General features: G+C 41.5%; 1 protein-coding gene across 1 annotated transcript in view; it reads right to left on the reverse strand.

The window, feature by feature from the left end:
- The window catches only part of slc41a2b (solute carrier family 41 member 2b), a 70,772-nt gene that overhangs the window by 21,434 nt on the left and 21,717 nt on the right, over nucleotides 1-27,621 (reverse strand). Inside the window, exons 5-9 of the mRNA XM_062995052.1 lie at nucleotides 24,077-24,221; nucleotides 18,632-18,778; nucleotides 12,491-12,638; nucleotides 12,301-12,380; nucleotides 5,912-6,043 (exon numbers count right to left, since the gene is read on the reverse strand). Coding sequence (XP_062851122.1) covers nucleotides 5,912-6,043; nucleotides 12,301-12,380; nucleotides 12,491-12,638; nucleotides 18,632-18,778; nucleotides 24,077-24,221 — 652 coding nt within the window. The remainder of the gene's footprint in view (nucleotides 1-5,911; nucleotides 6,044-12,300; nucleotides 12,381-12,490; nucleotides 12,639-18,631; nucleotides 18,779-24,076; nucleotides 24,222-27,621) is intronic.

The raw sequence follows: 27,621 nt of genomic DNA on the forward strand, positions 1-27,621 counted from the left end.
ATGCACACAGAAAGGACCCGGACCGCCCCACCTGGGGATCGAACCCAAGATCTTCTTGCTCTGAGGCGACAGTGCTACCCACTGAGCCACCGTGACACCCTAAACCACCTGATCAACACGTTTTTTCTGGCTGTGTGTTTACTTGAGGGAAAATCTCAGAGGGTAAAAGCTGGTTTGACAGCACATCAGACAGGTGGTCATAATGTTTTGACTTATCAGTGTAGTTTGCTTTATATTTTAGGCTTGTCTATACAGTAAGGGAAAATGGCCTTGGGTGACTTAAAGCATGGTTCAAACGCTTAGCCACCTCAGAGACATCAAGATTTACAATTCCACAACCAAAAGGCAACGTCAGCCAGGCTGTGGGCACTACGTCCTTTGGGCATGGATGTCTTCGTTTCTTTGGGTCTTTGACATCTATACCAAACCTTCTTTCTTTCTTCAGTCCTCTGGGCAAACCCAATAGAAAAATGTGTGATAAAAAAATCTGAAATGCCTGCTGTGGGGTTTTCCACTGGATTCTGCTACCATTGTTTATGCTAAACCCTGAGCTATTATTAAATTCCAATTTTACTCATTCTCTCTGTTCAACATGCACTCATTTATAAGCAAGGCATGCACTTAATCAACTTCTTTTAACCTCTTGTAATCCTTTACTCTCAGCTGAGTACTATAATAAAGATGGAGGGAGGGGGGGTTGTCATAAACAGCGAATCTGCTATTGGCTTTGTCATGCCTATCGGGTGCATGACTCATCATTGTTTTATGGCTGCCTTCAATTGTTAATGCAATCACTGCATAAAAGCCAAGCAGAGATTCTCAAGTGGGAACAGAACATTAGCTCCCTCACCAAGAAAGCACAACAAAAGATGTACTTCCTGCGGCATCTGAGAAAGTTTAACCTGTCATAGCCACTGATGGTGCATCATCTGCTCCTCCATCACTAGCTGGTACTCTGCTGCCACTGCAAAGAATAATGGCAGACTTTACTGCATCATCTGCTCTGCTAAGAAGGTGATTGTCTGCAACCTGCTATCTTTCCAGGACCTACACAACTCCAGAACACTGAGCCAAGCACTGAGCCAATCGTCTACCCTGGACACTATCAAACACTCCTCTCTGACAAGAAACTGAGGTCAATCCTGACCACAACCTACAACAATAAAAGAAAAACTTTCCGACTGCGACTGACTCCCACTCACAGAATCTTGAAGTTGGTTCACTTTACTTACATATTCTCTCCAGCTTTTTTTTTTTTAGCCCTACAGAGCGCTGTTGTTGCTTGTGCTCTGAACAGCTTCAGTTTATAAAGGATTTTTGATGTTGAGTGTGCATTGAAAGTTCTTTCTGCTTGTTTACAGTTTCAGATTATTTGTAGTCTTTGTTGAACCATGGGTTATTTTTTTATCTTTGGTTTTGTGGATGTTTTGGGAATTGTTTCCTTGGTTACTCTGATATTAAGGTGTTGGTAAACCAGGTTGTATGGTTGTTGCAGCTTTTGGGTATTGCATTTAGCATTTCTTGCCAGTGAGACTGAAAGTGGTTTTCTGACAATGGGGCCGTGGGACTGAAAGTTCCACTGTTGTGCTTGGGTTGATCTCTTTGATGATATAAAATAGTCAGGAAATGGTCACCTAAACAAAGATTATCCCAGATTTTCCAGTACAATAAGGGCTTACTAACAGAAGAATTCATCAACCAAAATATCAAATGCCTTTTAAATATTTTGGCATTTATATATATATATATATATATATATATATATATATATATATATATATATATATATATATATATATATATATATATACAGGGGTTGGACAAAATAACTGAAACACCTGGTTTTAGACCACAATAATTTATTAGTATGGTGTAGGGCCTCCTTTTGCGGCCAATACAGCGTCAATTCGTCTTGGAAATGACATATACAAGACCTGCACAGTGGTCAGAGGGATTTTAAGCCATTCTTCTTGCAGGATAGTGGCCAGGTGGAGGAAAACGTTTCCTGACTCGCTTCTCCAAAACACCCCAAAGTGGCTCAATAATATTTAGATCTGGTGACTGTGCAGGCCATGGGAGATGTTCAACTTCACTTTCATGTTCATCAAACCAATCTTTCACCAGTCTTGCTGTGTGTATTGGTGCATTGTCATCCTGATACACGGCACCGCCATTGGATGCACATGGTCCTCCAGAATGGTTCGGTAGTCCTTGGCAGTGACGCGCCCATCTAGCACAAGTATTGGGCCAAGGGAATGCCATGATATGGCAGCCCAAACCATCACTGATCCACCCCCATGCTTCACTCTGGGCATGCAACAGTCTGGGTGGTACGCTTCTTTGGGGCTTCTCCACACCGTAACTCTCCCGGATGTGGGGAAAACAGTAAAGGTGGACTCATCAGAGAACAATACATGTTTCACATTGTCCACAGCCCAAGATTTGCGCTCCTTGCACCATTGAAACCGACGTTTGGCATTGGCACGAGTGACCAAAGGTTTGGCTATAGCAGCCCGGCCGTGTATATTGACCCTGTGGAGCTCCCGACGGACAGTTCTGGTGGAAACAGGAGAGTCGAGGTGCACATTTAATTCTGCCGTGATTTGGGCAGCCGTGGTTTTATGTTTTTTGGATACAATCCGGGTTAGCACCCGAACATCCCTTTCAGACAGCTTCCTCTTGCGTCCACAGTTAATCCTGTTGGATGTGGTTTGTCCTTCTTGGTGGTATGCTGACATTACCCTGGATACCGTGGCTCTTGATACATCACAAAGACTTGCTGTCTTGGTCACAGATGCGCCAGCAAGACGTGCACCAACAATTTGTCCTCTTTTGAACTCTGGTATGTCACCCATAATGTTGTGTGCATTGCAATATTTTGAGCAAAACTGTGCTCTTACCCTGCTAATTGAACCTTCACACTCTGCTCTTACTGGTGCAATGTGCAATTAATGAAGATTGGCCACCAGACTGGTCCAATTTAGCCATGAAACCTCCCACACTAAAATGACAGGTGTTTCAGTTATTTTGTCCAACCCCTGTATATATACAGTGTATCACAAAAGTGAGTACACCCCTCACATTTCTGCAGATATTTAAGTATATCTTTTCATGGGACAACACTGACAAAATGACACTTTGACACAATGAAAAGTAGTCTGTGTGCAGCTTATATAACAGTGTAAATTTATTCTTCCCTCAAAATAACTCAATATACAGCCATTAATGTCTAAACCACCGGCAACAAAAGTGAGTACACCCCTTAGTGAAAATTTTTTTGTGGCAATATTTTGTGTGGCCACCATTATTTCCCAGAACTGCCTTAACTCTCCTGGGCATGGAGTTTACCAGAGCTTCACAGGTTGCCACTGGAATGCTTTTCCACTCCTCCATGACGACATCACGGAGCTGGCGGATATTCGAGACTTTGCGCTCCTCCACCTTCCACTTGAGGATGCCTCAAAGATGTTCTATTGGGTTTAGGTCTGGAGACATGCTTGGCCAGTCCATCACCTTTACCCTCAGCCTCTTCAATAAAGCAGTGGTCGTCTTAGAGGTGTGTTTGGGGTCATTATCATGCTGGAACACTGGAGGGAGGGGATCATGCTCTGCTTCAGTATTTCACAGTACATATTGGAGTTCATGTGTCCCTCAATGAAATGTAACTCCCCAACACCTGCTGCACTCATGCAGCCCCAGACCATGGCATTCCTACCACCATGCTTGACTGTAGGCATGACACACTTATCTTTGTACTCCTCACCTGATTGCCGCCACACATGCTTGAGACCATCTGAACCAAACAAATTAATCTTGGTCTCATCAGACCATAGGACATGGTTCCAGTAATCCATGTCCTTTGTTGACGTCTTCAGCAAACTGTTTGCGGGCTTTCTTGTGTAGAGACTTCAGAAGAGGCTTCCTTCTGGGGTGACAGCCATGCAGACCAATTTGATGTAGTGTGCAGCGTATGGTCTGAGCACTGACAGGCTGACCCCCCACCTTTTCAATCTCTGCAGCAATGCTGACAGCACTCCTGCGCCTATCTTTCAAAGACAGCAGTTGGATGTGACGCTGAGCACGTGCACTCAGCTTCTTTGGACGACCAACACGAGGTCTGTTCTGAGTGGACCCTGCTCTTTTAAAACGCTGGATGATCTTGGCCACTGTGCTGCAGCTCAGTTTCAGGGTGTTGGCAATCTTCTTGTAGCCTTGGCCATCTTCATGTAGCGCAACAATTCGTCTTTTAAGATCCTCAGAGAGTTCTTTGCCATGAGGTGCCATGTTGGAACTTTCAGTGACCAGTATGAGAGAGTGTGAGAGCTGTACTACTAAATTGAAACACACCTGCTCCCTATGCATACCTGAGACCTAGTAACACTAACAAATCACATTACATTTTGGAGGGAAAATGACAAGCAGTGCTCAATTTGGACATTTAGGGGTGTAGTCTCTTAGGGGTGTACTCACTTTTGTTGCCGGTGGTTTAGACATTAATGGCTGTATATTGAGTTATTTTGAGGGAAGAATAAATTTACACTGTTATATAAGCTGCACACAGACTACTTTTCATTGTGTCAAAGTGTCATTTTGTCAGTGTTGTCCCATGAAAAGATATACTTAAATATCTGCAGAAATGTGAGGGGTGTACTCACTTTTGTGATACACTGTATATACTGTATATATACAGTACATACATACATACATACATACATAGGAATCCACATTCACTTGTTGGTACCTTATCAACATCTTTGCAGGGAGAGATGGTTTATTGAAGGTAATGATATTGGTGTTTATTTTAATAATCATGTCCTGTCTTTAATCAGACATTTGTTACAACCTGTTATGCCAATTCTAGGACTATTTTAGCTTCTTCCATGTCTTCCAGTTCTCTGGTTCATAAAACACGCTTACTGTTGTCAAGGGACGAATGAGAAATTCTTATAAGGATTTCAGCAATTGATTTGGTGTTCAGTAGATGCACTTCGTCTGTCTGCACATAAAGCACTTAGCCAGAAATGGTCCTGTTAGATTTTGCAGTGTACAGAAATTACATTTATGTAGTAAAATAATAAATGATCAAACTTAGCCACAAACCTAGCTCGTATTGATCCACCACCCAGGTGGTTAAATAAACATCACCTTTCTGTAAGAACAGTGTATACAGAGTATTTTGCTGTCTTCAAAGGATGATTTAAAGACCAACATATTGTAAACTAACCTTGCACTTACTAATCTCGCTTTTCTAGCTGTAGTTTTGTTCTAACAGAGTCTCAGCAGGTTTGTGTTTATGGACTGTTGTGTATTTGTGCTTAAGTAAGGAAATGTTCACTGAGAAAGCACTTCTGTAAGGCACTCTGAATACAAGAGTCTGCTAAATGCTATACATGTAAATGAATGATATAAATAGTACAATTTCCATAAAGATTGGGACATTTTCTAAAAAATGCAAAAAACACATGGAGCTTAGAGTGGCTTTTTGTACGAGTGGGAATCCAACACTGGCAGGTGACAAGTAGCGGCTGCAGATTGGACATGTGTCTGAGGGGGCGTGTGGTGATTCGACTCTCCTTGATTACACCAGGGGTGTGAAAAGTCCAGAATAAAATTATTGTCAATAAGGCGGTTTGGCATGTCTGTGTGATTTGTACTAAATTTTGATATTGGGTGTTGTGTGTTTATATTTCGATTGTTAGGCAGGGGTTTTTAAAGGGAAGTATTTTATGGTAGAAGCACACATTAGGGTTGGGGCTTTGCCAAAACCAAAGTGTTTTAGATTAGTTTTAAGATTTTTAGATTTAGTTTTAGTTGCCAAATCATGCTAGTGGCAGCCAAAAGTTAAAGTCAACCAAAAGAAAAAATGCCCTAGAATAGAAAACAGCATATGTAAAGGTGAGTGTGGGGTTACCTGAGCCACAGAAGGTACGGCAAGGATAATAGCAGCCTCTGGCCTCCTCTGGTACCTCTCCTGGGTTACTGTGAAAGTGCAGGTATGTAGAGATTCGACTAGACTGGATAGCAACCAGGTTTCCACCAATACCTACACAGCAGTGACATTTGTTTAGAACACTCATTTTCTTCACAATACATATATATTAAACGACAGAGCCAATACTGAAAGAGTTACAGATTTAGACCAGATTTAGCACACCCAGAGTTCTTAAGGTCTGGGCATAAGTAAAATTAGATTTCAACTTGGGTGTGGTCCTAGTTATCGATTTCTGCTCCACCTGTAACAGGTCTGGGGTTCACATCAAGTGAGCTTTGTGAGGTGTAAACTTGATTACCTCACAAGGTCAGGAACAGAGTAAATGTAATTAGATGTCACAAAACCTTTTGTTTTGAGCTTTACACTGTCGCGAAGCAGGGTTATGTGGTCAGCAATTATTTTTGTTTTCCTGCTGCTCCTGTTTTAGGGGTCACCACAGCAGATCACCCTGGTCAACAAATTTACCACCAAATTTAACTGATAATTTGGTACAATTAGACTAGACTAAACTTTTGAATAGGCTAAAATGTCAAACAGCCTTATTAAGATCTCCTTAGTAACAAATGTTTATGTTTTCTACTGTTTTGGGCATTTGCCTAGCGGTTTAGGTACTGAACTAGTAAGCAGAAGGTTGCTGGTTCAAACCCCACCACTACCAGGTTCCAACTGTTGGGTGCTTGAGCAAGGCCCTTAACACTTGGACTGTATAATGTAAGTCGCTTTGGATAAAAGCATCTGCTAAAAGCCAAAAATGTAAATGTAGTAACATCACTATGAGGCAGCAGTGCAAAAAGCCCATACAGAAGAGTTTAAAAACATACAGAAAAAACTGAGCAGAAGGGAAGTCCAAGAAAAAAAGCTGACAGGAAGACCTCATCAGGTTTCACTTATATCTGTCAAAAATATTAATCCTACAGTAGGATACAGTAGGTACAGTGCCTTGCAAAAGTATTCAGCCCCCTTGAACTTTTCAACCTTTTGCCACATTTCAGGCTTCAAACATAACGATATGAAATTGTAATTTTTTGTGAAGAATCAACAACAAGTGGGACACAATCGTGAAGTAGAACGAAATTTATTGGATATTTTAAACTTTTTTTAAAAATAAAAAACTAAAAAGTGGGGCGTGCAATATTATTCAGCCCCTTTACTTTCAGTGCAGCAAACTCACTCCAGAAGTTCAGTGAGGATCTCTGAATGATCCAATGTTGACCTAAATGACTGATGGTGATAAATAGAATCCACCTGTGTGTAATCAAGTCTCCGTATAAATGCACCTGCTCTGTGACAGTCTCAGAGTTCTGTTTAAAGCGCAGAGAGCATCATGAAGACCAAGGAACACACCAGGCAGGTCCGAGATACTGTTGTGGAGAAGTTTAAAGCCGGATTTGGATACAAAAAGATTTCCCAAGCTTTAAACATCTCAAGGAGCACTGTGCAAGCGATCATATTGAATTGGAAGGAGTATCAGACCACTGCAAATCTACCAAGACCCGGCCGTCCCTCTAAACTTTCAGCTCAAACAAGGAGAAGACTGATCAGAGATGCAGCCAAGAGGCCCATGATCACTCTGAATGAACTGCAGAGATCTACAGCTGAGGTGGGAGACTCTGTCCATAGGACACAATCAGTCGTACACTGCACAAATCTGGCCTTTATGGAAGAGTGGCAAGAAGAAAGCCATTTCTCAAAGATATCTATAAAAAGTCACCTGGGAGACACACCAAACATGTGGAAGAAGGTGCTCTGGTCAGATGAAACCAAAATCGAACTTTTTGGCCACAATGCAAAACGTTATGTTTGGCGTAAAAGCAACACAGCTCATCACCCTGAACACACCATCCCCACTGTCAAACATGGTGGTGGCAGCATCAAGGTTTGGGCCTGCTTTTCTTCAGCAGGGACAGGGAAGATGGTTAAAATTGATGGGAAGATGGATGTAGCCAAATACAGGACCATTCTGGAAGAAAACCTGTTGCAGTCTGCAAAAGACCTGAGACTGGGACGGAGATTTATCTTCCAACAAGACAATGATCCAAAACATAAAGCAAAATCTACAATGGAATGGTTCACAAATAAACGTATCCAGGTGTTAGAATGGCCAAGTCAAAGTCCAGACCTGAATCCCATCGAGAATCTGTGGAAAGAGCTGAAAACTGCTGTTCACAAACGCTCTCCATCCAACCTCACTGAGCTCGAGCTGTTTTGCAAGGAAGAATGGGCAAAAATGTCTGTCTCTCGATGTGCAAAACTGATAGAGACATACCCCAAGCGACTTGCAGCTGTAATCGCAGCAAAAGGTGGCGCTACAAAGTATTAACGCAAGGGGGCTGAATAATATTGCACGCCCCACTTTTCAGTTTTTTATTTCTAAAAAAAGTTTAAAATATCCAATAAATTTCGTTCCACTTCACGATTGTGTCCCACTTGTTGTTGATTCTTCACAAAAAATTACAATTTCATATCGTTATGTTTGAAGCCTGAAATGTGGCAAAAGGTTGAAAAGTTCAAGGGGGCTGAATACTTTTGCAAGGCACTGTATATACTTACTAAAACTAGTTTAAGATTAGAAAAATGTAGGGTGTGCGTCTAACACGCTAGCCCATCAATGATGAGGTCTTGAGCGGCCTCTGCTTACTGGTCAATGGCACCTACACAAAGACTGAATAATGGAGATCACTGCATTACCCTTTGTAAGCAATACTAAAGCCTGTGTGAACCCGCCTTATGCAGGTGAAAGGAAACGGTTGACTACTGCACACGTGTCGGAGTGGGTCTTCTGCACCAGACCAGTGTGTGCTTTAGACTCATTTAATAAGTATTTTTGTTTGACTGAGAGCAGAATTTCATCTTCCACTCCAACGCCATGAACACAATTACCAGTTTTGCTTTCTCTGCCCTTCATCCTCTTACCATAATTAACCAAATCTCTAGCTCTCAAGACACTCACATAAACATCTAAACACAAACACACCCATCTACAATGAGTCCACCACCTCATCCGTCCACACACGCAGAGCTGTTTGCTGTGTCCAGTACTAGAGTAGGCAAGGTTCATGCTGGTTAAATGCCTCTCATTAGTCTGCTTTAATTACACCCTTAACGCACTTTGTCGCGACACCATAGTGCCAGCAGCCTGAATGAGAACTGAGTGGTCATCATTATTAATGGCTACACGACATGACCAGCACTTATCAAAAAACGTTGGCTCTGATATTTATGGGTATAGTATGCCATACCTCAATGATGTTTTTAAACAATCTACTGTACTTTTTTATAACTATACAGTAGTTTAGTCTTTATATTTAAGATTCTTACACATACATGTGTGTGTTGTGTATTTGTATATAATTTTCTGCTTCTATTCTTACTTATTGTATGTGTAATATTCCGCTAGCACACCAGTGCTGAGATTCTGAACACCCCGGTTTGAATCTCGGCTCTGCTACTGGTCAGCTGGGTGCCATCTAGTGGGCACAATTGGCAGTGCCTGCAGCAGACAAAATTGGCCCCCGTGTCTGTTGGGTGGGAAAATGACCGGACTAAGTTGGTGAGGTCTTTAAACACTGTGCAAGGATCCTGGTTAGCAGACCGAGGCACCTGTGCAAAAAGCGTATGAAGGTCATGTGAGCGCCACTGAAGCACGGGCATAAAAGAAGGGGTCCGTAGGGACTGCGCATACGTCGGAGGGGGCGTGAGCAGGCAAATATACCCTCCTCGAATGCAATCGGGATCCCCAGCTCAGTTTTTGCTGCTTTCTGCTGTGTGAAGATATGCACATTCAGTAGGGTTTCTGTTCTTGCTCTACACTGACTGAGATTTCTCCAGATTCCCTGAATCTTTTTACAATATTATGTCAGGTAGATGGTAAAAGACCTAAATTATTTGCAATTTTCCCTTGATAAATGTTCTTTTTGAATTGGCAATTATCTCATTATGTTTGGTACACAGTGGTGAGCCTTGACTCATCCATCATTGCTTGTACAGCCTTTAGTGGATCCTTTTTTTATACCCAATCACGATTGCCTTATCTGTTACCAATTCTCTTGCTTATTGTGGAATGTTTTAAAACACTGTATCTTCAACTTTCAAAATTCTATACTTTTTACTTACTTTAGTATACTTCTATACTCTCATTTTGCCTCGGTCCCAACTTTTTGGAGTGTGTATCAGGCATTAAGTTCTAAATATAATAATATTTACAAAATACAGTGAGCAGTGAAAACACTGAAAATCATTTCTTTCTTCCTCTGACAGTTAAAGGTGCAATAAAATTAACAAACCACAGATTCTTCTTTTTATTGCATTTCATAAAATGTCCTGTTTTTGTAAAGAGTTTGTATTGCGTCCTGATCTAATTAAAAAAAAATCTATATAAAGAAGGAACTTTGCTTACTTAATTATTAAAATTCAACTGCATTGACAATCCTGAGCAAATTGAAGTAGTTTTTTTACTATGATTAATTTACTTAATTAGGTTTATGATTAATTCCTTTACTATGAAATAAATCATTGTTTTGTCAGCACTATCGGTTGAATAAACTTCATTGTTGTTTATTTAATATCTAAATAAAGAGCAGGGCTAAAGCTGTGGAAATCATCCACCTGCTCGAGAGAGATAAAGCAGGTGATGTGCTGATATCTGACTCAGCAGAATTCACCCACGTACACATGCTCACAAAAGCAGCAAGTCTGCCAACAATCTGTAGTAGATTAACTCCGGCACATGGGGACACGTCTGCATCCGTCAAGACCAAAAGATTTGCATATTTAGCCCCATGTCCGCTACGACGCTAAGGACACAGCCAAGAATGTCATACACAAAGTTTGATGTGAAGGAACTCCAGGAAGTTTAACACTAACAAACAACTTGGGGTTGAATTAGAGTGTTGAATGACCTTATGAATGACAAAAAAAATAAGGATTGTGGTAGCCACAAGTGGGAGTGGGTGGGATTGTGGCTTTAAATAAATGCACATAGTTTTGGAAGAGGCTACCAACACACACATGGTAAGTGTCCACATACTCATTGTATACATGTTTCTAAGGTTTAACCAACTGTTAACTGCAACAAAAAAATAAATAAAACATTATACACCAACCAGGCATAACATTATAACCACTGACAGGTAAAGTGAATAACACTGATTATCTCTTCATCACGGCACCTGTTAGTGGGTGGGATATATTAGGCAGCAAGTGAACATTTTACCCTCAAAGTTGATGTTAGAAGCAGGACAAATGGGCAAGCGTAAGGATTTGAATGAGTTTGACAAGGGCCAAATTGTGATGGCTAGATGACTGGGTCAGAGCATCTCCAAAACTGCAGCTCTTGTGGGGTGTTCCCGGTCTGCAGTGGTCAGTATCGATCAAAAGTGGTCCAAGGAAGGAACAGTGGTAAACCGGCAACAGGGTCATGGGTGGCCAAGGCTCATTGATGCACGTGGGGAGCAAAGGCTGGCTCGTGTTGTCTGATCCAACAGACGAACTACTGTAGCTCATATTAATGAAGAAGTTAATGCTGGTTCTGATAGAAAGGTGTCAGAATACACAGTGCATCACAGTTTGTTGGGTATGGGGCTGCACAGCCACAGACTAGTCAGGGTGCCCATGCTGACCCCTGTCCACCGCCGAAAGCACCAACAATGGGCACGTGAGCATCGGAACTGGACCACGGAGCAATGGAAGAAGGTGGCCCGGTCTGATAAATCACGTGGATGGCAGGGTGCATCACTTACCTGGGAAACACATGGCACCAGGTTGCACTATGGGAAGAAGGCGATGTTCTGCTGGGAAACCTTGGGTCCTGCCATTCATGTGGATGTTACTTTGACACGTACCACCTACCTAAGCATTGTTGCAGACAATGGAAACAGTATTTTCTGATGGCTGTGGTCTCTTTCAGCTGGATAATGCGCCCTGCCACAAAGCAAAAATGGTTCAGGAATGATTTGAGGAGCACAAGGAGTTTGAGGTGTTGACTTGGCCTCCAAATTCCCCAGATCTCAATCCAATCGAGCCTCTGTGGGATGTGCTGGACAAACAAGTCCGATCCATGGAGGCCCCACCTCGCAACTTACAGGAGTTAAAGGATCTGCTGCTAACATCTTGGTGCCAGATACCACAGCACACTTTAGGGGTTTAGTGGAGTCCGTGCCTCGATGGGTCAGGGCTGTTTCATCACAATATTAGGAAGGTGGCCATAATGTTATTCCTGATTGGTGTATTAAATACTGGGATGCCTAAAGAAATGGGTAGATGTAGCCTAACTACAGCATGGAGTTGTATCAAAAGTAAACATGGCTTACCATTTATTACAGGGGTATAGACCACAATACCAGCCAGGTTGGGGTCGGACACGGTTTTATCCAGGATGAGACCCCCAATACTGAGAATTAAATAAAAACACACATCAGGTTCTGCGATCATAAAGTTGATGGGTTTACAAACATTATTGGTACAAACCTAAAAGTTACACATAAATAATGCATGTTAGACCTGCTGATGACCATGGCCGTTATGACCGGCTCCCAACCAGAGTAGAGAAGCTGTCTGCTAGCTGGGTGTTTAGAGGAGATGACCATCCACACTGGAGTCAGGCACAAGAAAAAGGCACAAACCAAATATGACACGTACGGGCGGGAGCCTGAGAGAGAGAGAAAAAGAGAGAGCGAGAAAACAACAGAGTTACAGTCAGCAGTCTTGTTTCTTAAGAAATAAATTACCAACAGCTTTATTATGGTCAGGGCCACTGGGATTTCAGCACCACTTGGAAGCAAGGCAGGAATACACTGAACAATGCACTAATTTATTGCAAGACAACACATTCTTACATTCACTCAATTATAATCCAATTCAAGGTGCTCAGGTGCTGCAGCGATAAATGACACTAGTGCACTACTTCTTGGATCCAGGGTTGGAATCCCCAGCGATGCTATCGGCCCCATCTGGCATCTACATGGAGAGAAATTATTCCCTTCTCACCTGCTCCTACATACCCTCCAAATCCTGTCTCCTCACACCTTTTTGGATATTGAAATAACCCGTTCTGTTTGATTCTGTATCCTGTGTTACCCCTCTCCTCCTCACACCTTTTGGGTAAGGAAATTACCCCTTTACCTTCTTTGTAATCCCCTCTTCATTGTCATTTCCTTCCCCCCTTAACCTCCTCCTCTTTTTCTTAATTCCACCCCTCATTTCTAGTGTAGATAAAGTGACCCCAAAAATATGTCTAGTTAGATTCTGTAGGTCTTCCAAGCCACGCTCATGCGTCTGTATATGTTTAATAAATCTCTACCTAAAGACCCGGTCTCCTGACTCCTGTATGCTGGATTTCTAACAACATATAGACGTTTGACTATGGTCAATGGATTGGTGTTCTGTCCGGGGAAATTCTGGGGAAACTGGACCAACCGCGACCTTGACCTAGACAATCCAATCCACGCTTTGTATTCAAATCTTTCCAGACATCGACCAGACGCAAAGATCAAACCCAGGTCCACCACCTAACTTGCTGTGTGGCTTCCACTTATCCAGTTCCGCCACTGGACTGGCCAGCAAAAAAAAAAAACTGATGATTTCACTGTTACTGTCTCTAAAGACCTTCTTTTTCCACGACTAGACCACTGCTACGTGGATGTTCTCTCAACACAAGCCCCAGTCCTGTCATATTCCTAACAGGGAAGCAGGAGTGACTATATTTAGTGTGAGTGGGTTCGACTGGGCCTTGATCCGGCATCATAATGGCATGAGCGGCTGTTTGCTGGCTGGCTGGCTGACACAAGCATCTGGGTCTTGGCAGAGGCAGTGGCACATGGACTTCACCTCACTTCACCTCCAAAGCAACGGCTGAGAAAGTGACGGGTGGACGGTAAATAGCAAAATAATGGATAAGCTGGATAGCTCCAGCGTGCAGAAGAAACTTAATTTGACAGGTAAAACCAGATTATTTTTGTGAGTTGGCCGAGTTGCTCTGTCATCTGTTCTGGGTTTAGGTCTGTCATTCACAGGTGGGTAGAGCCTTATATACGGTACATAAATATTTTAACAATATAAGAGTACCTGGGACGAGTATTAATCAAGCAGAAAGGATGTGTCATTTTTATGTTCATTTCATTATTGTAGGAGAGAAGTGGCATTTGGCTTTGGAAAAAGGCTGTTTCATGCCAGAACTTCTGGAAAAGAGTTGAGCTACACTGGATCAATATCATATCTGTCTGTATTATGCAGAAAGAAAATGATATTTGACTCAACTTCTAATAATTAACATTATAGTATGATATAAGAGGTCAAGAAAGGATGATGTAATTGGTTCCATTTTCTCAATAATGGTTTCAGTTTCAGAATTAAAATGTTTTTTCTAATCGTTTAAAATAGCCAAACGTGACAGTTTCCCTTTGATATTTGTATAATGGCATTTGTGGTTATAATTTTATTAATGGGTAATTCCATGCAAAAATCAACCTAACAATGAAAATGGCTCAATTATTCTAACCATAAAAAAACAAAAAAAAAATTTGATAAATTGCATCACTTTGATACTTTTTTTTTCCCTTTTTCTCCCACTTTAGCGCATCCAATTTCTACCCGTCAATCATCTTCTCACTAATGCTGGTCCCTGCTCCTGATTGGGGAGGACGAGGCTGCTCCACGCCCCCTCCGACACGTGCACAGCAATCGAACATCTTATCACCTACACTTGACGAGTGCAGTGCAGTGCAATACAGCGCTGTGTACGGAGAGCCACACCCTCTACCGCACTCCTTTCCCATCTCCATGCAGGCGCCACCAACCAGCCAGCAGAGGTCGTAATCGCACTAGTCTGAGAGAGAGTCCCCATCCGGCTTATTCCCATCCCCTATCTGAACAACAGGCCGATCGTTGTTCATGTGGCCGCTCAGCCTCAGCCGGAAGGCAGAGCCGAGATTCGATACGATGTATTCGAGATCTCAGCTCTGGTGAACAGCATGTGTTTTTGCCGCTGCGCCACCTGAGCGGCATATCACTTTGATACTACAGACCAATACTACAGATTCTGCTAATCAGGGTCCTTGCACAGCGTTAGAAGACCCCACCCACATAGTCCGGACATTTCCCACCCAGGAGATACGGTGGCCAATTTTGTCTGCTGCAGGCACTGCCAATTGTGCCCGCTAGATGGCGCCCAGCCGACCTTTTAAAATTTTATTAGGATTTTTTATGTCATGTTTTACACAATTTGGTTACATTCATGACAGGGCAGGTAATGACTGGTTACACAAGATTTAAGTCTTTAATGTGAATTACAGTCACTGACAATTTTGTATCACCAATTCACCTCACTTGCATGTCTTTGGACTGTGTGAGGAAACCTGGGCACCCGGAGGAAACCCATGCAGACATGGGGAGAACATGCAAACTCCACACAGAAAGGACCTGGGCGTTCCACCTGGGAATTGAACCCAGGACCTTCAATAATTTAAGTAAAAAAAAATCTTGGTTGGAATTTTTTTTTCCATAGTTTCGAAATTAAACAGCCTTTTCTAGTCTTTTAAAATAGCCAAACATGGCAGTTCCCGCTTGATATTTGTATAATAGTATTTGTGGTAATAATTTTATAAATGGGTAATTCCATGCAAAAATCAACCTGAAACAATGAAACTGGCTCCTTTTTTAAATGAAACTGCATGCTTTAATTAGAAAACAAGGGCCACTGGATTCCTTTGGTGAAACAATGTGGTGTGGTTACTTTTTCAGTACCGCCAAGTTATGACTCAGGCTGAGGAGAATTCTTACGTTGTTTTTAGATTACTATTTAGTTCAGTTTTCAGCTGTTGTGCACAACAAAGAAGATTTCACACCCCACACACACACACACACCACCAGACACACGCGCACACACTCTGGATCAATACTGGTCGGATCGCGCATGATTTCTAAATCAATACACTGATGTATTTTACGGCGCAACTCGTTGGAAAAAAGGGACACAAATCTTAGGCCAGAAAAAAATCTGACTATAGTATTGCTGTATTAGGTTTTTTATAATGTCCTATTAAATTCATATTTAACAGGTAAGTAAAGTCACAGCACAGCAGTCTTTTATGCTAACCCACCACCGCTGAGATCTGGGTTTTAATCTCAGCAGGTGCTATTCGTCGAATCCGTGAATTCCTGCCTTGTGCCCAGTGTTTCTGGGGAAATCGGATGTACCACGACCCTGACCGAGATAAAGCAGTGGTAAAAAATGAAAATGAAACAAATGAAAAGACAATTAAGGTTTGAATGTTATCATGATTGCCCATCTACAATCCAAATCCACATTATCAGCACTATTAAATAAAGCATTTCATCAGCAGGATCATAATTTTTTATTTGTTTGTTTACTGGTTTAACGCCATGTCAACACATTGGTTACATTCATGGCGGGATCGTTCAGTCTTTTCCTGTTTTATATATAAAACACATGTGTCAAACTCCAGGCCCGCAGGCCAAATCCGGCCCGCCACGTCATTTTATGTGGCTTAAAAGTATGTGAGAGCTTAAAAGACGTATGATTGTCTTAAAATACACTGTAAAATTGTACTTCAACTGCATCTCCCACAATGCATGCCGATTTGGTGACCCGCAAAGTGACCGCATCCCGCCACTAGATGGCAGTGTTTCCACATCAGCGTTTAACTGAGGCGATTTTCCAACAAGTGATGTTGAGAAATATTTACAAATAATCTCAAAATGTACAAGAAGAGAAAATTAAAGCAGAAGGAGGTAATTTAGTAAAAGATGGGAAAGTGAATACAAGTTTGTGCTTCAAGAAGAAAAACGTCTCTTGTGTTAAGAGGCCGTGTCTGTGGTAAAGGAGTACAATATAAATGTTAATATACATTATCAATATACAGTATAAATTTGGCATTTTGACACCAAACACAAAATTTAGCCTCCAAAAAAAACAACAAATTGTCCAAGACTTAAAAGGCAGACTGCAATCACAGCAGGATACATTACAATCGGCCCTTTGAGGGCCACCATAATGCAGATGTGGCCCTCGGTGAAAATGAGTTTGACACCCCTGCTATAAAGGATCATATTATAGTCTTTCTTGTTCAGTTTTTGTTTTGTTTGTCTTCATATGTGTTCTGAAAAATTTGAGAACTGTTCCAGCTCTAACTTTGTTGAAGATTTCTTTTATTGTCTTGGAAAAAGCAAGTCTTTGCCGCCCTGGTAAACACTTGGAAAAGTCAGTAAGAATATGCCTAATGGAGAGAGGTACTAGGCAAGTGTCACATACTGGAGCAAAATTCATTAAATTCTGTAAAGTACAGAGTATTTAAGGGTCAGAATAAATCTGAATCATTCAGCTGTTACTGGAGTAAGAGCACTCAGACAGTGAAAAATTAGAACAGCATGACCTTTATGACACAACGGTACTTTTGTAATAATCTCTCCGCCCAACACAGTTTGGCTCATTAGCATCATACTGTTACCATAAAGCATGTCAGCTCCTCAGCCTTACACACAATATACCCCCTTACACCTGCAGCCACACTTAAAATGTTCTAAAGGTCAGGAATTAGCAGGCTACCTACAGGAAAATGCTGTATTATAACACATTTTATATATACACCGATCAGCCATAACATTAAAACCACCTCCTTGTTACTACACTCACTGTCCATTTTTTCAGCTTCACTTACCATATAGCAGCACTTTGTAGTTCTACAATTACTGACTGTAGTCCATCTGTTTCTCTGCATGCTTTGTTAGCCTGCTTTCACCCTGTTCTTCAATGGCCAGGACTCTCCCAGGACCACTACAGAGCAGGTATAGTTTAGGTGGTGGATCATTCTCAGCACTGCAGTGACACTGACATGGTGGTGGTGTGTTAGTGTGTGTTGTGCTGGTATGAGTGGATAAGACACAGCATTGCTGATGGAGTTTTAAAACACCTCACTGTCACTGCTGGACTGAGAATAGTCCACCAACCAAAAACATCCAGCCAACAGCACCCTGTGGGCAGCATCCTGTGACCACTGATGAAGTTCTAGAAGATGACCAACTCAAACAGCAGCAATAGATGAGCGATCGTCTCTGACATCTACAAGGTGGACCAACTAGGTAGGAGTGTCTAATAGAGTGGACAGTGACTAGACACGGTATTTAAAAACTCCAGCAGCGCTGCTGTGTCTGATCCACTCATACCAGCACAACACACACTAACACACCACCACCATGCCAGTGTCACTGCAGTGCTGAGAATGATCCACCACCTAAATAATACCTGCTCCGTGGTGTTCCTGTGGTGGTCCTGACCATTGAAGAACGGGGTGAAAGCAGGCTAAAAAAGTATGTAGAGAAAGAGACAGACTACAGTCAGTAATTGTAGAACTACAAAGTGCTTCTATATGGTAAGTGGAGCTGATAAAATGGACAGTGAGGGTAGAAACAAGGAGGTGGTTTTAATGTTATGGCTGATCAGTGTATGAATATATTATGGAATTATGTAATACATTCTAATTCTAATTCTGAAAACCTTTCAACACAGAGAAGGATAGAATACAGTGTGTTAATGATACAACTCTAAGCTATGCATCTGTCATTCATAGGACCCTAGAGCCCACTTGTGGTACTTTAAGTGTCCATCAAAAGTGTCCTCTGACTTACCCAGGCAGTTATAAAGCCCCTGACTGATCCATGCTAGGATGGCTAGCGTAATGAGGTCTCCGAAGCTGGCAGCAATAGGTGTGGCTACGTTATCAGGGTTAATGCCTGTTTTCTTCGAGCCCACAATCACGCCCACCATGATGATGCCTGTAAGAAGGAAAAAATAAAAGAGAAAACGCTCAGAACAACTCACTACACATTACGCTCAGGATTAGGTACACAAAGAAGATGAGACGATGCAAAATGTACCTTTTAAATGTCATTAGCAAATGATTTATTATAATTTTTTCTATTTTATTAGGCTTTTTAACGTCATGTTTTACACACTTTGTTTACATTCATGACAGAACAGGCGGTTACTAGTTACACAAGATTCAAACCCAGTCAAGGACATGTATTTGGACTGTGGGAGGAAACCGAAACTCCCGGAGGAAACCCAAGCAGACACAGGAAGAACATGCAAACTTCACACAGAAAGGGCCCCGACCGCTCCACCTGGGAATCGAACTCAGGATCTGCTTGCTGTGAGGCAACAGTGCTACCCACCAAGCCACCGTGCCACCCAGCGTATGCTTTATTAAATCTAAAGCTCCAGACTAAAGATGATATGCTAGTTTCAAAACAGACACATTTGTTGGATGAATTAAATTACTTAAATGAAGACAGTAGTGCTGGATCAAGTACTTGGTGTGTAGGGCACTGACACAGTGATTTAAACCAGCTGTCTGCATCAACCACTGTTAGCACTAAAATATAGCCCTATAAAACATGGACTTCAACAGTGTTGCAGTATTTGTGAATAGCTGTAGCTCCTGCTTGTGGAATATTGGAAAATCATAAAAATCATAAATCATAACAGTACTGCTAAAATTTCTTTCATCTTCTAAGCCTGTAAGTGCCATTATGGTTGCTTCTGCTTTAACAATGTTAAAGCATTTTGTAAAAATCTCTAAATAGTTACGAGGTTAGTTCAAGTCATAAATGTACATACATTTGTAAGGGATATGCATGTGTGGTTAAAAAAAAAAAAAAACAACTTAATTCTTTATTTATTAGGATTTTTTAAAATATATTTTGTTTATGCATTTTCTCCCTTTTTCCTCCCTTTTATAGCGTCCAATTGCCCGATTGCATCACGCTTCCTCTTCACCAATGCCGATCCCAACTCTGATTGAGGAGAATGAAGCTAACCCGCACGCCCCCTCCGACACGTAGGCAGCAGCCATATGCATTTTGTCACCTACACTTTGAGGAGTGCAATGCGGATCAGCTTTATGTACGGACAGACACAACCTGAGAGCACTCTTTTCCCGTCTCTGTGCAGGCACCATCAATCAGCCAGCAGAGGTTGTAATTGCATTAGTTATGAGAAAGACCCTATCCGGCTTTTAATATCCCACCCCTATCTGAACAACAGGCCAATCGTTGTTAATGTGCTTGCTCAGCCCAGCCAGCAGGCAGAGCCGAGACTTGATACGATGTATTCGAGATCCCAGCTCCGGTGTCCAAGCGTGTGTTTTTGTGTTTCTGTGTGCAAACTCCACAAAGAAAGAACCTGGACTGCTCCACCAGGGAATCCAACACAGGACCTTCTTGCTGTGAGGCAACAGTGCTACCCACCGAGTCACTGTGCCACCCAAAAAAAACCTTAATGAAATACCTGGATTATGAGTAGAAAAGAGTTTTATTCTTTTCTGCAGGCAAAGATCACACTGACAGGCTTAGATGGAAACTCTGAGAGTGCGATAAAGTTGTTCTCTTGGGCAAATGTTGGTAAATACTGGTTAACAGTCCGTGTGCTGCCGGGTCTGTTAAATATGTTCTATGTTACAGGTCATACATGTGTAATTATCTGTACTATTATGTGTATTGTGTGTACTACTATGTGGACTATTATGTGTATTATTGTGTGTATCACCAAAGCAAATTCCTCGTATGTGTAACATACCTAGCGAAATAAAGTGATTCTGATTCTGATAAGAAGGAAAGAGAAAAATCACCCTTTATACCCCTATCAGTGATCTTGAAGGACAGTAGAAGATTCCACGGTTAACAGAGATTTCTTTGCTACAACATATGAACTGGTCTAAACCAGCTAGAACTGGGTTTTGGAGGTCATACAATGTAATTGACACACTTCTTGTTACATACACCCTGTACATATCCAGTAACGTTCTATTGTAGCAGTAGGGCGGCACGGTGGCTAAGTGGGTAGCACTGTCGCCTCACAGGTGGGGCGGTCTGGGTCTTTTCTGTGTGGAGTTTCCATGTTCTCCCCGTGTCTGCGTGGGTTTACTCTGGGAGCTCCGGTTTCCTCCCACAGTCCAAAGACATGCAAGTGAGGTGAATTGGAGATACAAAATTGGCCATGACTGTGTTCGATATAACCTTGTGAACTGATGAACCTTGTGTAACGAGTAACTACCGTTCCTGTCATAAATGTAACCAAAGTGTAAAACATGATGTTAAAATAAACAAATAAATAAACAAACAAACAAATAAATATTGTAGCAGTATACTTGGAACATCTGAATATGACTTCTGGCAATCATGCCCTAAACATATCTACACAGTCTAAGTAGTAATTGATTATGTATTAATACTTCTAGTGTACATTAACATTTTTTCTCCCACATTCCCCCTTTTTTGTCAATTTATGAGATGCCATGGTAGTTTTCTTTGCAACTGCTCTCTTTTGTGATGAGTATTAATTTGGTGGTTTCATAATGCTAAGGAGTGTGCTAAATAACAACACGTATCTATAAATAATGTTCAATAATTTACATTACATATTACTTTAAAATTTTTATGAAAGAAAAGCAAATAAACACCAATAGGGAGACACTTTACATTAACTGAAAAAGAAAATCATGACTGCAAACAAAACACCTGTGTGTAACCTGTGTGTAAATCATATCAAGTCAGTGCCTCACATAATTAGTGTACATTTTTGACTGTGTGGGTGTGCATCCGCCCCATATTTATTCATATAAAATTAAAAACACAGCTGATTAGCCAGTTTAAAGCCTTACAATAGTCGTCTTTACGAACATGCTTTTATCTGATTTCACACGGTTTCATTTCAATAGCGTTAATTAAGGATGCAAATTTTGCCAATTCCTTTTAACTGAAAAAAAACCTTATTGCCCCATCAAAATTTCGAAAAACACAACAGTAAGCAAAAGTGTGGGGGAGCAGCAGTACCCCCCCCCCCCCCCCCTCCATTTTCACCACAGCTACCGCAGTCTCCACACCCTTTCATTGTGAGTAACTAGAAAACCAGTCAAACAGATAAAAATTATGACATGCACATAATTTATCAACATGAAACTCTTTTTCATTTTGAAGTAAAGAGGAGACCGGTTGTGTTCCAAATAACATCTTGTGTGCTAAATAGTGTGCTAAACTCAATTTTTGGCTTTTTACTGTGTTCAAAATGTTGATAAATGATGTGCAGGTCATTCTTTTTACCTGTTTAACTGGTTTTCTAGTTACTCTCAATGAGACAGTGTGGAGGCTAGGTGGGGTAGCTATGGTGAAAATGGGTAAGGGGGTACTGTTGCCTACCCTTTTGCTGTTGGTACTTTTGCTTACTGTTGTGTTTTTGGACATTTTGATGGGGGCATGCCGTAGCCTAGTGGTTAAGGTATTGGACTAGTAACCAGAATGTCGCTGGTTCAAGCCCCACCATTGCCAGGTTGTAGGGCCCTTGAGCAAGGCCCTTAACCCTCAATTGCTCAGACTGTATAATGTAACTGTACTGTAAGTCGCTTTGGATAAAGGCGTCTGCTAAATGCCGTCACTGTTGAACCCTTTAGCAAGGCCCTTAACTATCCCTTGCTTAGAAAGTATACCAACACAGTACTGTAAGTTGCTTCTGCTAAATGTTGAAAATGAAATAAATGAAATGATAAACATGAGGCTATACTGTATAGGGTTTTGTGTGCTGACTGAGACATAGCCCTTCATTCCTCATAGACAAATTATTTACTCAGACCTTCACAGTGCTGTCCTGATCATGCACAAAAACGTCAACGCCCAGCCTGTATATACTACTTTGCTAAACATCTGTTTTTTATTTAATGTGCGTTAATATTTCTTTAACTTCTTTCATTGAAAGGGTTTTTAATGCATTACTCCCCCTTTTCTCCCAATTTAGCGTAGCCAATTCGATGCTGGGGACCCCGAGGGTGTCCAAGGAGGGTGTATATTCACCTGACACACACTCCCGTCGATGTGTGCACAGTCCACCAATCCCTTCTTACTCTCCCATACTGTGGTGAATTTTGTGTGTGAGGTGGGCTTCCTCTACTTTCTGTACAGGTGCGTTAGACAGCATTAATAACCTCACCCCTTAGTCCGGTCTTTTCAAACCAGCAGACTTGAGGGCAATTTTGTCTGCTGCAGGCATTAGCCAATTGTGCTTTCTAGAGCAGCAATCCACAACCTTTTTTACACCACGGACCAGTTTCATATAAGATATAATTTCACGGACCAGCGGGGGCGGGAGGATTTAAAATAGAATACTGCTTACAAATGAGCTTTTTTCGCTGCAACGAGACGCTGCTTCCACCTGGGGGTGATATGAGATGATAAACACCTGTGTGTTGAAAATGGAAGCAGTGTTTTCATTGCTGATGTAGCGATCTGTAATTATTTATTCTTTCTGTGCGGCCCGGTAATAAATGACCTATGGACCGGTACTGATCTGCGGCCCCGTGGTTGGGGACCACTGTGCTAGAGGGCGCCCAGCCGACCGGTAGCAGGTCCGAGATTCAAACTCGGGTGCTCAGAATGTTGGCGCTGGTGTGCTAGCGATTGACAGGAATTTCTACTATGTACTGATTGAATATTTGTTTGGGAAGTGTATTATTTAAAGAGTAGATTTCCCAATCAAGGGCATTCCTGATCAAAGTAATACAAAGGTTGCATTCACAATCCAAACAATTGTGCTGTTTACAGTCGTTTCTGACTGAAACAACTGAAATCGTTGATAAGGGGTACATAATTTTAGTCATAATTTTTTTTAAAGCACTAGCTAGAATTCCCAGCTGATTCTTCATATTTTCTCTTTTTCACTACTCAGTGCTTGACCTTACCATTGCTGTTTTCTTTGAATGGGCCAAAATTCCCACAGACACATTTCAAAAAATCTTGTGGAAAGCCTGCACCGAAGAGTGTTGGATGTTATAGCCGCAAAATCCATATTAGGGATGTTCAACAAGCTTTCAGTCAGGTGTCCTTATACTTTTAGCATAAAGTTAAATCAAGCTAGTAGAATCCATTTGCCATTCTGAAATTGCAATCCTGGTCCTAAAGTAAAGTAATCATAAAGTATAATGCTCATACACAGTGTTTAAATGCAACAGTCAAGTCATAGCATTCTTATGCACTGTACAAATGCACCAGGTTACATAAAAGTGGGATTTCTTGATGGATATGTACCTTGAAGCATGGAGGCTATGAAGGCTGTGGCCACACTGCTTGAACAAAGGAGAACAGCATGACTCATCTGAAACTTTCCTTCAGGTATCCATCCAAGAACCATGGCCGCCACCGCTGCCAGAAACCCCACCACTGTAGCTTGTACCTGAAGACACAGAAACGATAAAAAAAATTTTTTTTTAATCAAATACAGTTATGCATTTTATTTTCTTATCCATGGACCTCTAGGTCAACGTAAGCATGACTGGCTATTCAGGACTATTGTAGTCTTGCCAGAATCGCAAATTGTAAGTGCTTGTATCATTTATACACTATATTATTAGTAATGGCACTCAGGTGATGCAGCTGTAAATTATGCTACCCCACTACTGCTGGGATCAAGGGTGCAAAAGTGCTGTCTTCAAATTCAACTATTAGGTCCTATTAGGTTAAGTGGGTACTTAGAGTAGGGTACAAAGAGAAGTAAACACTTCGGACAAGTCGCCAGTCCACCACAGGGCACACACACACACACACAAAGGGTTAAATTTAGTATCTCCAATTAACCTGCATGTTTTTAGACTGAGAAGAAACCAAACCATAGCACCCAAAGGAAACCCACATAGACACTGGGAGAACATGCACAAAAAGAACCCGGACCACTCTACCTATTCAAACCCAGGACCATTTTGTTCTTAAGTGACAGTGCTACCCATCAAGTCACCGGGCTCGTTTACTGTTCTTCAAATTGTATCCATCCATCTTGTTCCTCTTTTACCTTCAACCGTTTTAAAGAAATGGTTCTTCTCATAATGTGCCCAAAATAAGAGAACTTCAGTCTGGTTATCTGGTCTTTAAATGAGAGGTTAGGATTGATTTTGTCCAGGATCCATTTGTTTGACTTCTTTGCTGTCGAAGGTCTCTAATGTCTTCGCCAGCACCATAGCTCAAAAGCATCAACATTCTTTCTGCCCCGTTTCATTAGTGTCCAGCTTTGACATCCATAAAGAAGCACATCCCTAACATGGACAATTCTTTTCCATCTCCTCCTTGTTCTGTGTCATATTTCCTGATTTACAGGTAGGCTAAAGCTGTCCACCACATTGACTTCTTCTTGGTCACTCTCTTGGTCTATTGTCATGAGTCCCATCTTTTTGCACTGTTTCTTCTAAACTTTCTTTAAAAGGCCCTCTTCTTCTACCTGTTGAACATATATGCATGTAGCTACATTCCTCTAACTTACTTGCATTGCATATTATTCCATTAACATACAGTACACAGCAAACCACAAGCTACTATTATAAATAGCTACATTTAGAAACTAGTGTGCAACTATACCCACAAAGTATTAATATTAAAACAAGTCTTTTTAAGAAAAAAAAAAAAAAGGTTAGCTTAAAAAAATGTACTATATTTTGGACGTCACCATGTTCTATACAGTTTACTGTATTGTTGAGTTTTACTTGTAGTTAAACCAAAGCATACACAATTCACATCGATATTTATTAAGGTATTTACCTAGATATAATGAATAAAGTATTTACAGTATAATACTTTACAACTTTTTAATGCAACAATGAAGTCTACACATTATTATGCACTGTAATAATACAATCGTTTTTACATTAATGGGGGAGTCCTTGATGGATGTACCTATTATGGTATTTACCTGGATATAATGAATAGAAAACTTAACGATAAAATGTATTGTTGGCGCAGCAGGATATTCCGCAAGCACACCAACGCCGAGATTCTGAACTCCTCAGTTCGAAACTCGGCGTTGCCTCCGGTCAACTTGGCGCCATCTAGTGGGCATAATTGGCAGTGCCTGCAGCAGATACTAATTGGCCACCGTATCTGCAGGGTGGGAGCTGGACTATGTGTGGATGGGTGGGTCTTCATATGCTGTGTAAGGACCCTGATTGGCGGAAGAGACACCTATGCAGAGTGCAGGGGCGAGAAGAGGAGAGCTGTGCACGTTTCGGAAGAGGCGTGTACAGTGACATACTCTCCTCGGATGCAACCTGATATCCCTCAGCAGCGGAAGACAAATTGAGTGCACTAAATCGGGAGGAAAATGGGGACAAAATGCCAAAAAAAACAATTTTTTAATTAAATGTACTGTGCATGGTTACTAGTCAACACTAGTAAACAAACCATTTTTAAACCCCCAAGAAGTAGCACAGCACTTCAGTGGTTAAATGCTGCATACATTAAATCAGGGGTTTCAACCTGTGCAGCATGTGCACCTGTCAAGGGGGAAGTGAGATAGGATAAGGGGGAAAAAGAAAAAAAAACTAGAATTAGAAGCTTATTCTTTTTTATTCTATTCATCAGGCAGTACAAATAAACACTGACAGAGATGAATGCTTCACATTTAACAGCCAATAAAATAAAATATTAATATTTCAAGCCCCATTAGTAAGTCCTGACCCACCCTTACATTCTACCCAGCCCCTAAAGCAAGACAGAATGACAGGCATTAAATGTATGAATAATTCTACTAAAAGTACATCCATCAGTAAATGGTTTGTGCATTAAAACATAACACAAGAATGAATGACATACGTAGGCCAACTTTAAAGAGACAGACATAGGAAATAGCCTAATAACAAAAGATAAATACTTAAACATTTCAATTAGAAACGTCAAGAAGGTCAAGCTCCGAGAAGAATTTAAGAAAGGCATCCCAGTTGTGATGGAAGGTTTGCACATCAGAATTAAGTACAAGCTTTATCTTTTCCAAGTCGAGAAAATGAACTACATCACTCATCCGTTGATCAAAAGACGGGGGAGTGACATGTTCCCACTTAAGCAGTATACATCGCTCTGCTAGCAGGATACAATAATAAGGCTAGAACAAGAAGTTGAGGAGCAGACAGTGAGAACACTGTGGAGGGTAAACCAAGTGGATAGGAAAAGTGCCCATAATAATATGTATAAAAGACTCCTGTCACAGAATCAGTTTCTTCCGTTCAAATCTCTCGACCACCATGGGCAAGACCAAAGAGCTATCAAAGGACGTCAGGGACAAGATTGTAGACCTGCACAAGGCTGGAATGGGCTACAAGACCATCAGCAAGAAGCTTGGTGAGAAAGAGACCACTGTTGGTGCGATCATTCGAAAATGGAAGAAATACAAGATCACAGTCAATCACCCTCACTCTGGAGCTCCATGCAAGATCTCACCTGGTGGGGTAAGAAGGATTCTGAGAAAGGTGAGGTCAGTCCAGAATTACACGGGAGGAGTTTGTCAATGATCTCAAGGGAGCTGGGAGCACAGTCACCAAGAAAACCATTAGTTACACACTTCGCCGTAATGGATTGAGATCCTGCAGTGCCCGCAAAGTCCCTTTGCTCAAGAAGGCTCATGTACAGGCCCGTCTGAAGTTTGTCAATGAACACCTGAATGATTCAGAGAAAGCTTGGGAGAATGTGATATGGTCAAATGAGACCAAAATTGAGCTCTTTGGCATCAACTCCACTCGCCGTGTTTGGAGGCAAAGAAATGCCCGGTGGGGATGGTGTTCTTGGGGTCATATCCAGCATTTCTCTGCTCCCAGCTC

The sequence above is a fragment of the Trichomycterus rosablanca genome, chromosome 1, assembly GCF_030014385.1.
Source record: "Trichomycterus rosablanca isolate fTriRos1 chromosome 1, fTriRos1.hap1, whole genome shotgun sequence".
Classification (NCBI taxonomy): Eukaryota; Metazoa; Chordata; class Actinopteri; order Siluriformes; family Trichomycteridae; genus Trichomycterus; species Trichomycterus rosablanca.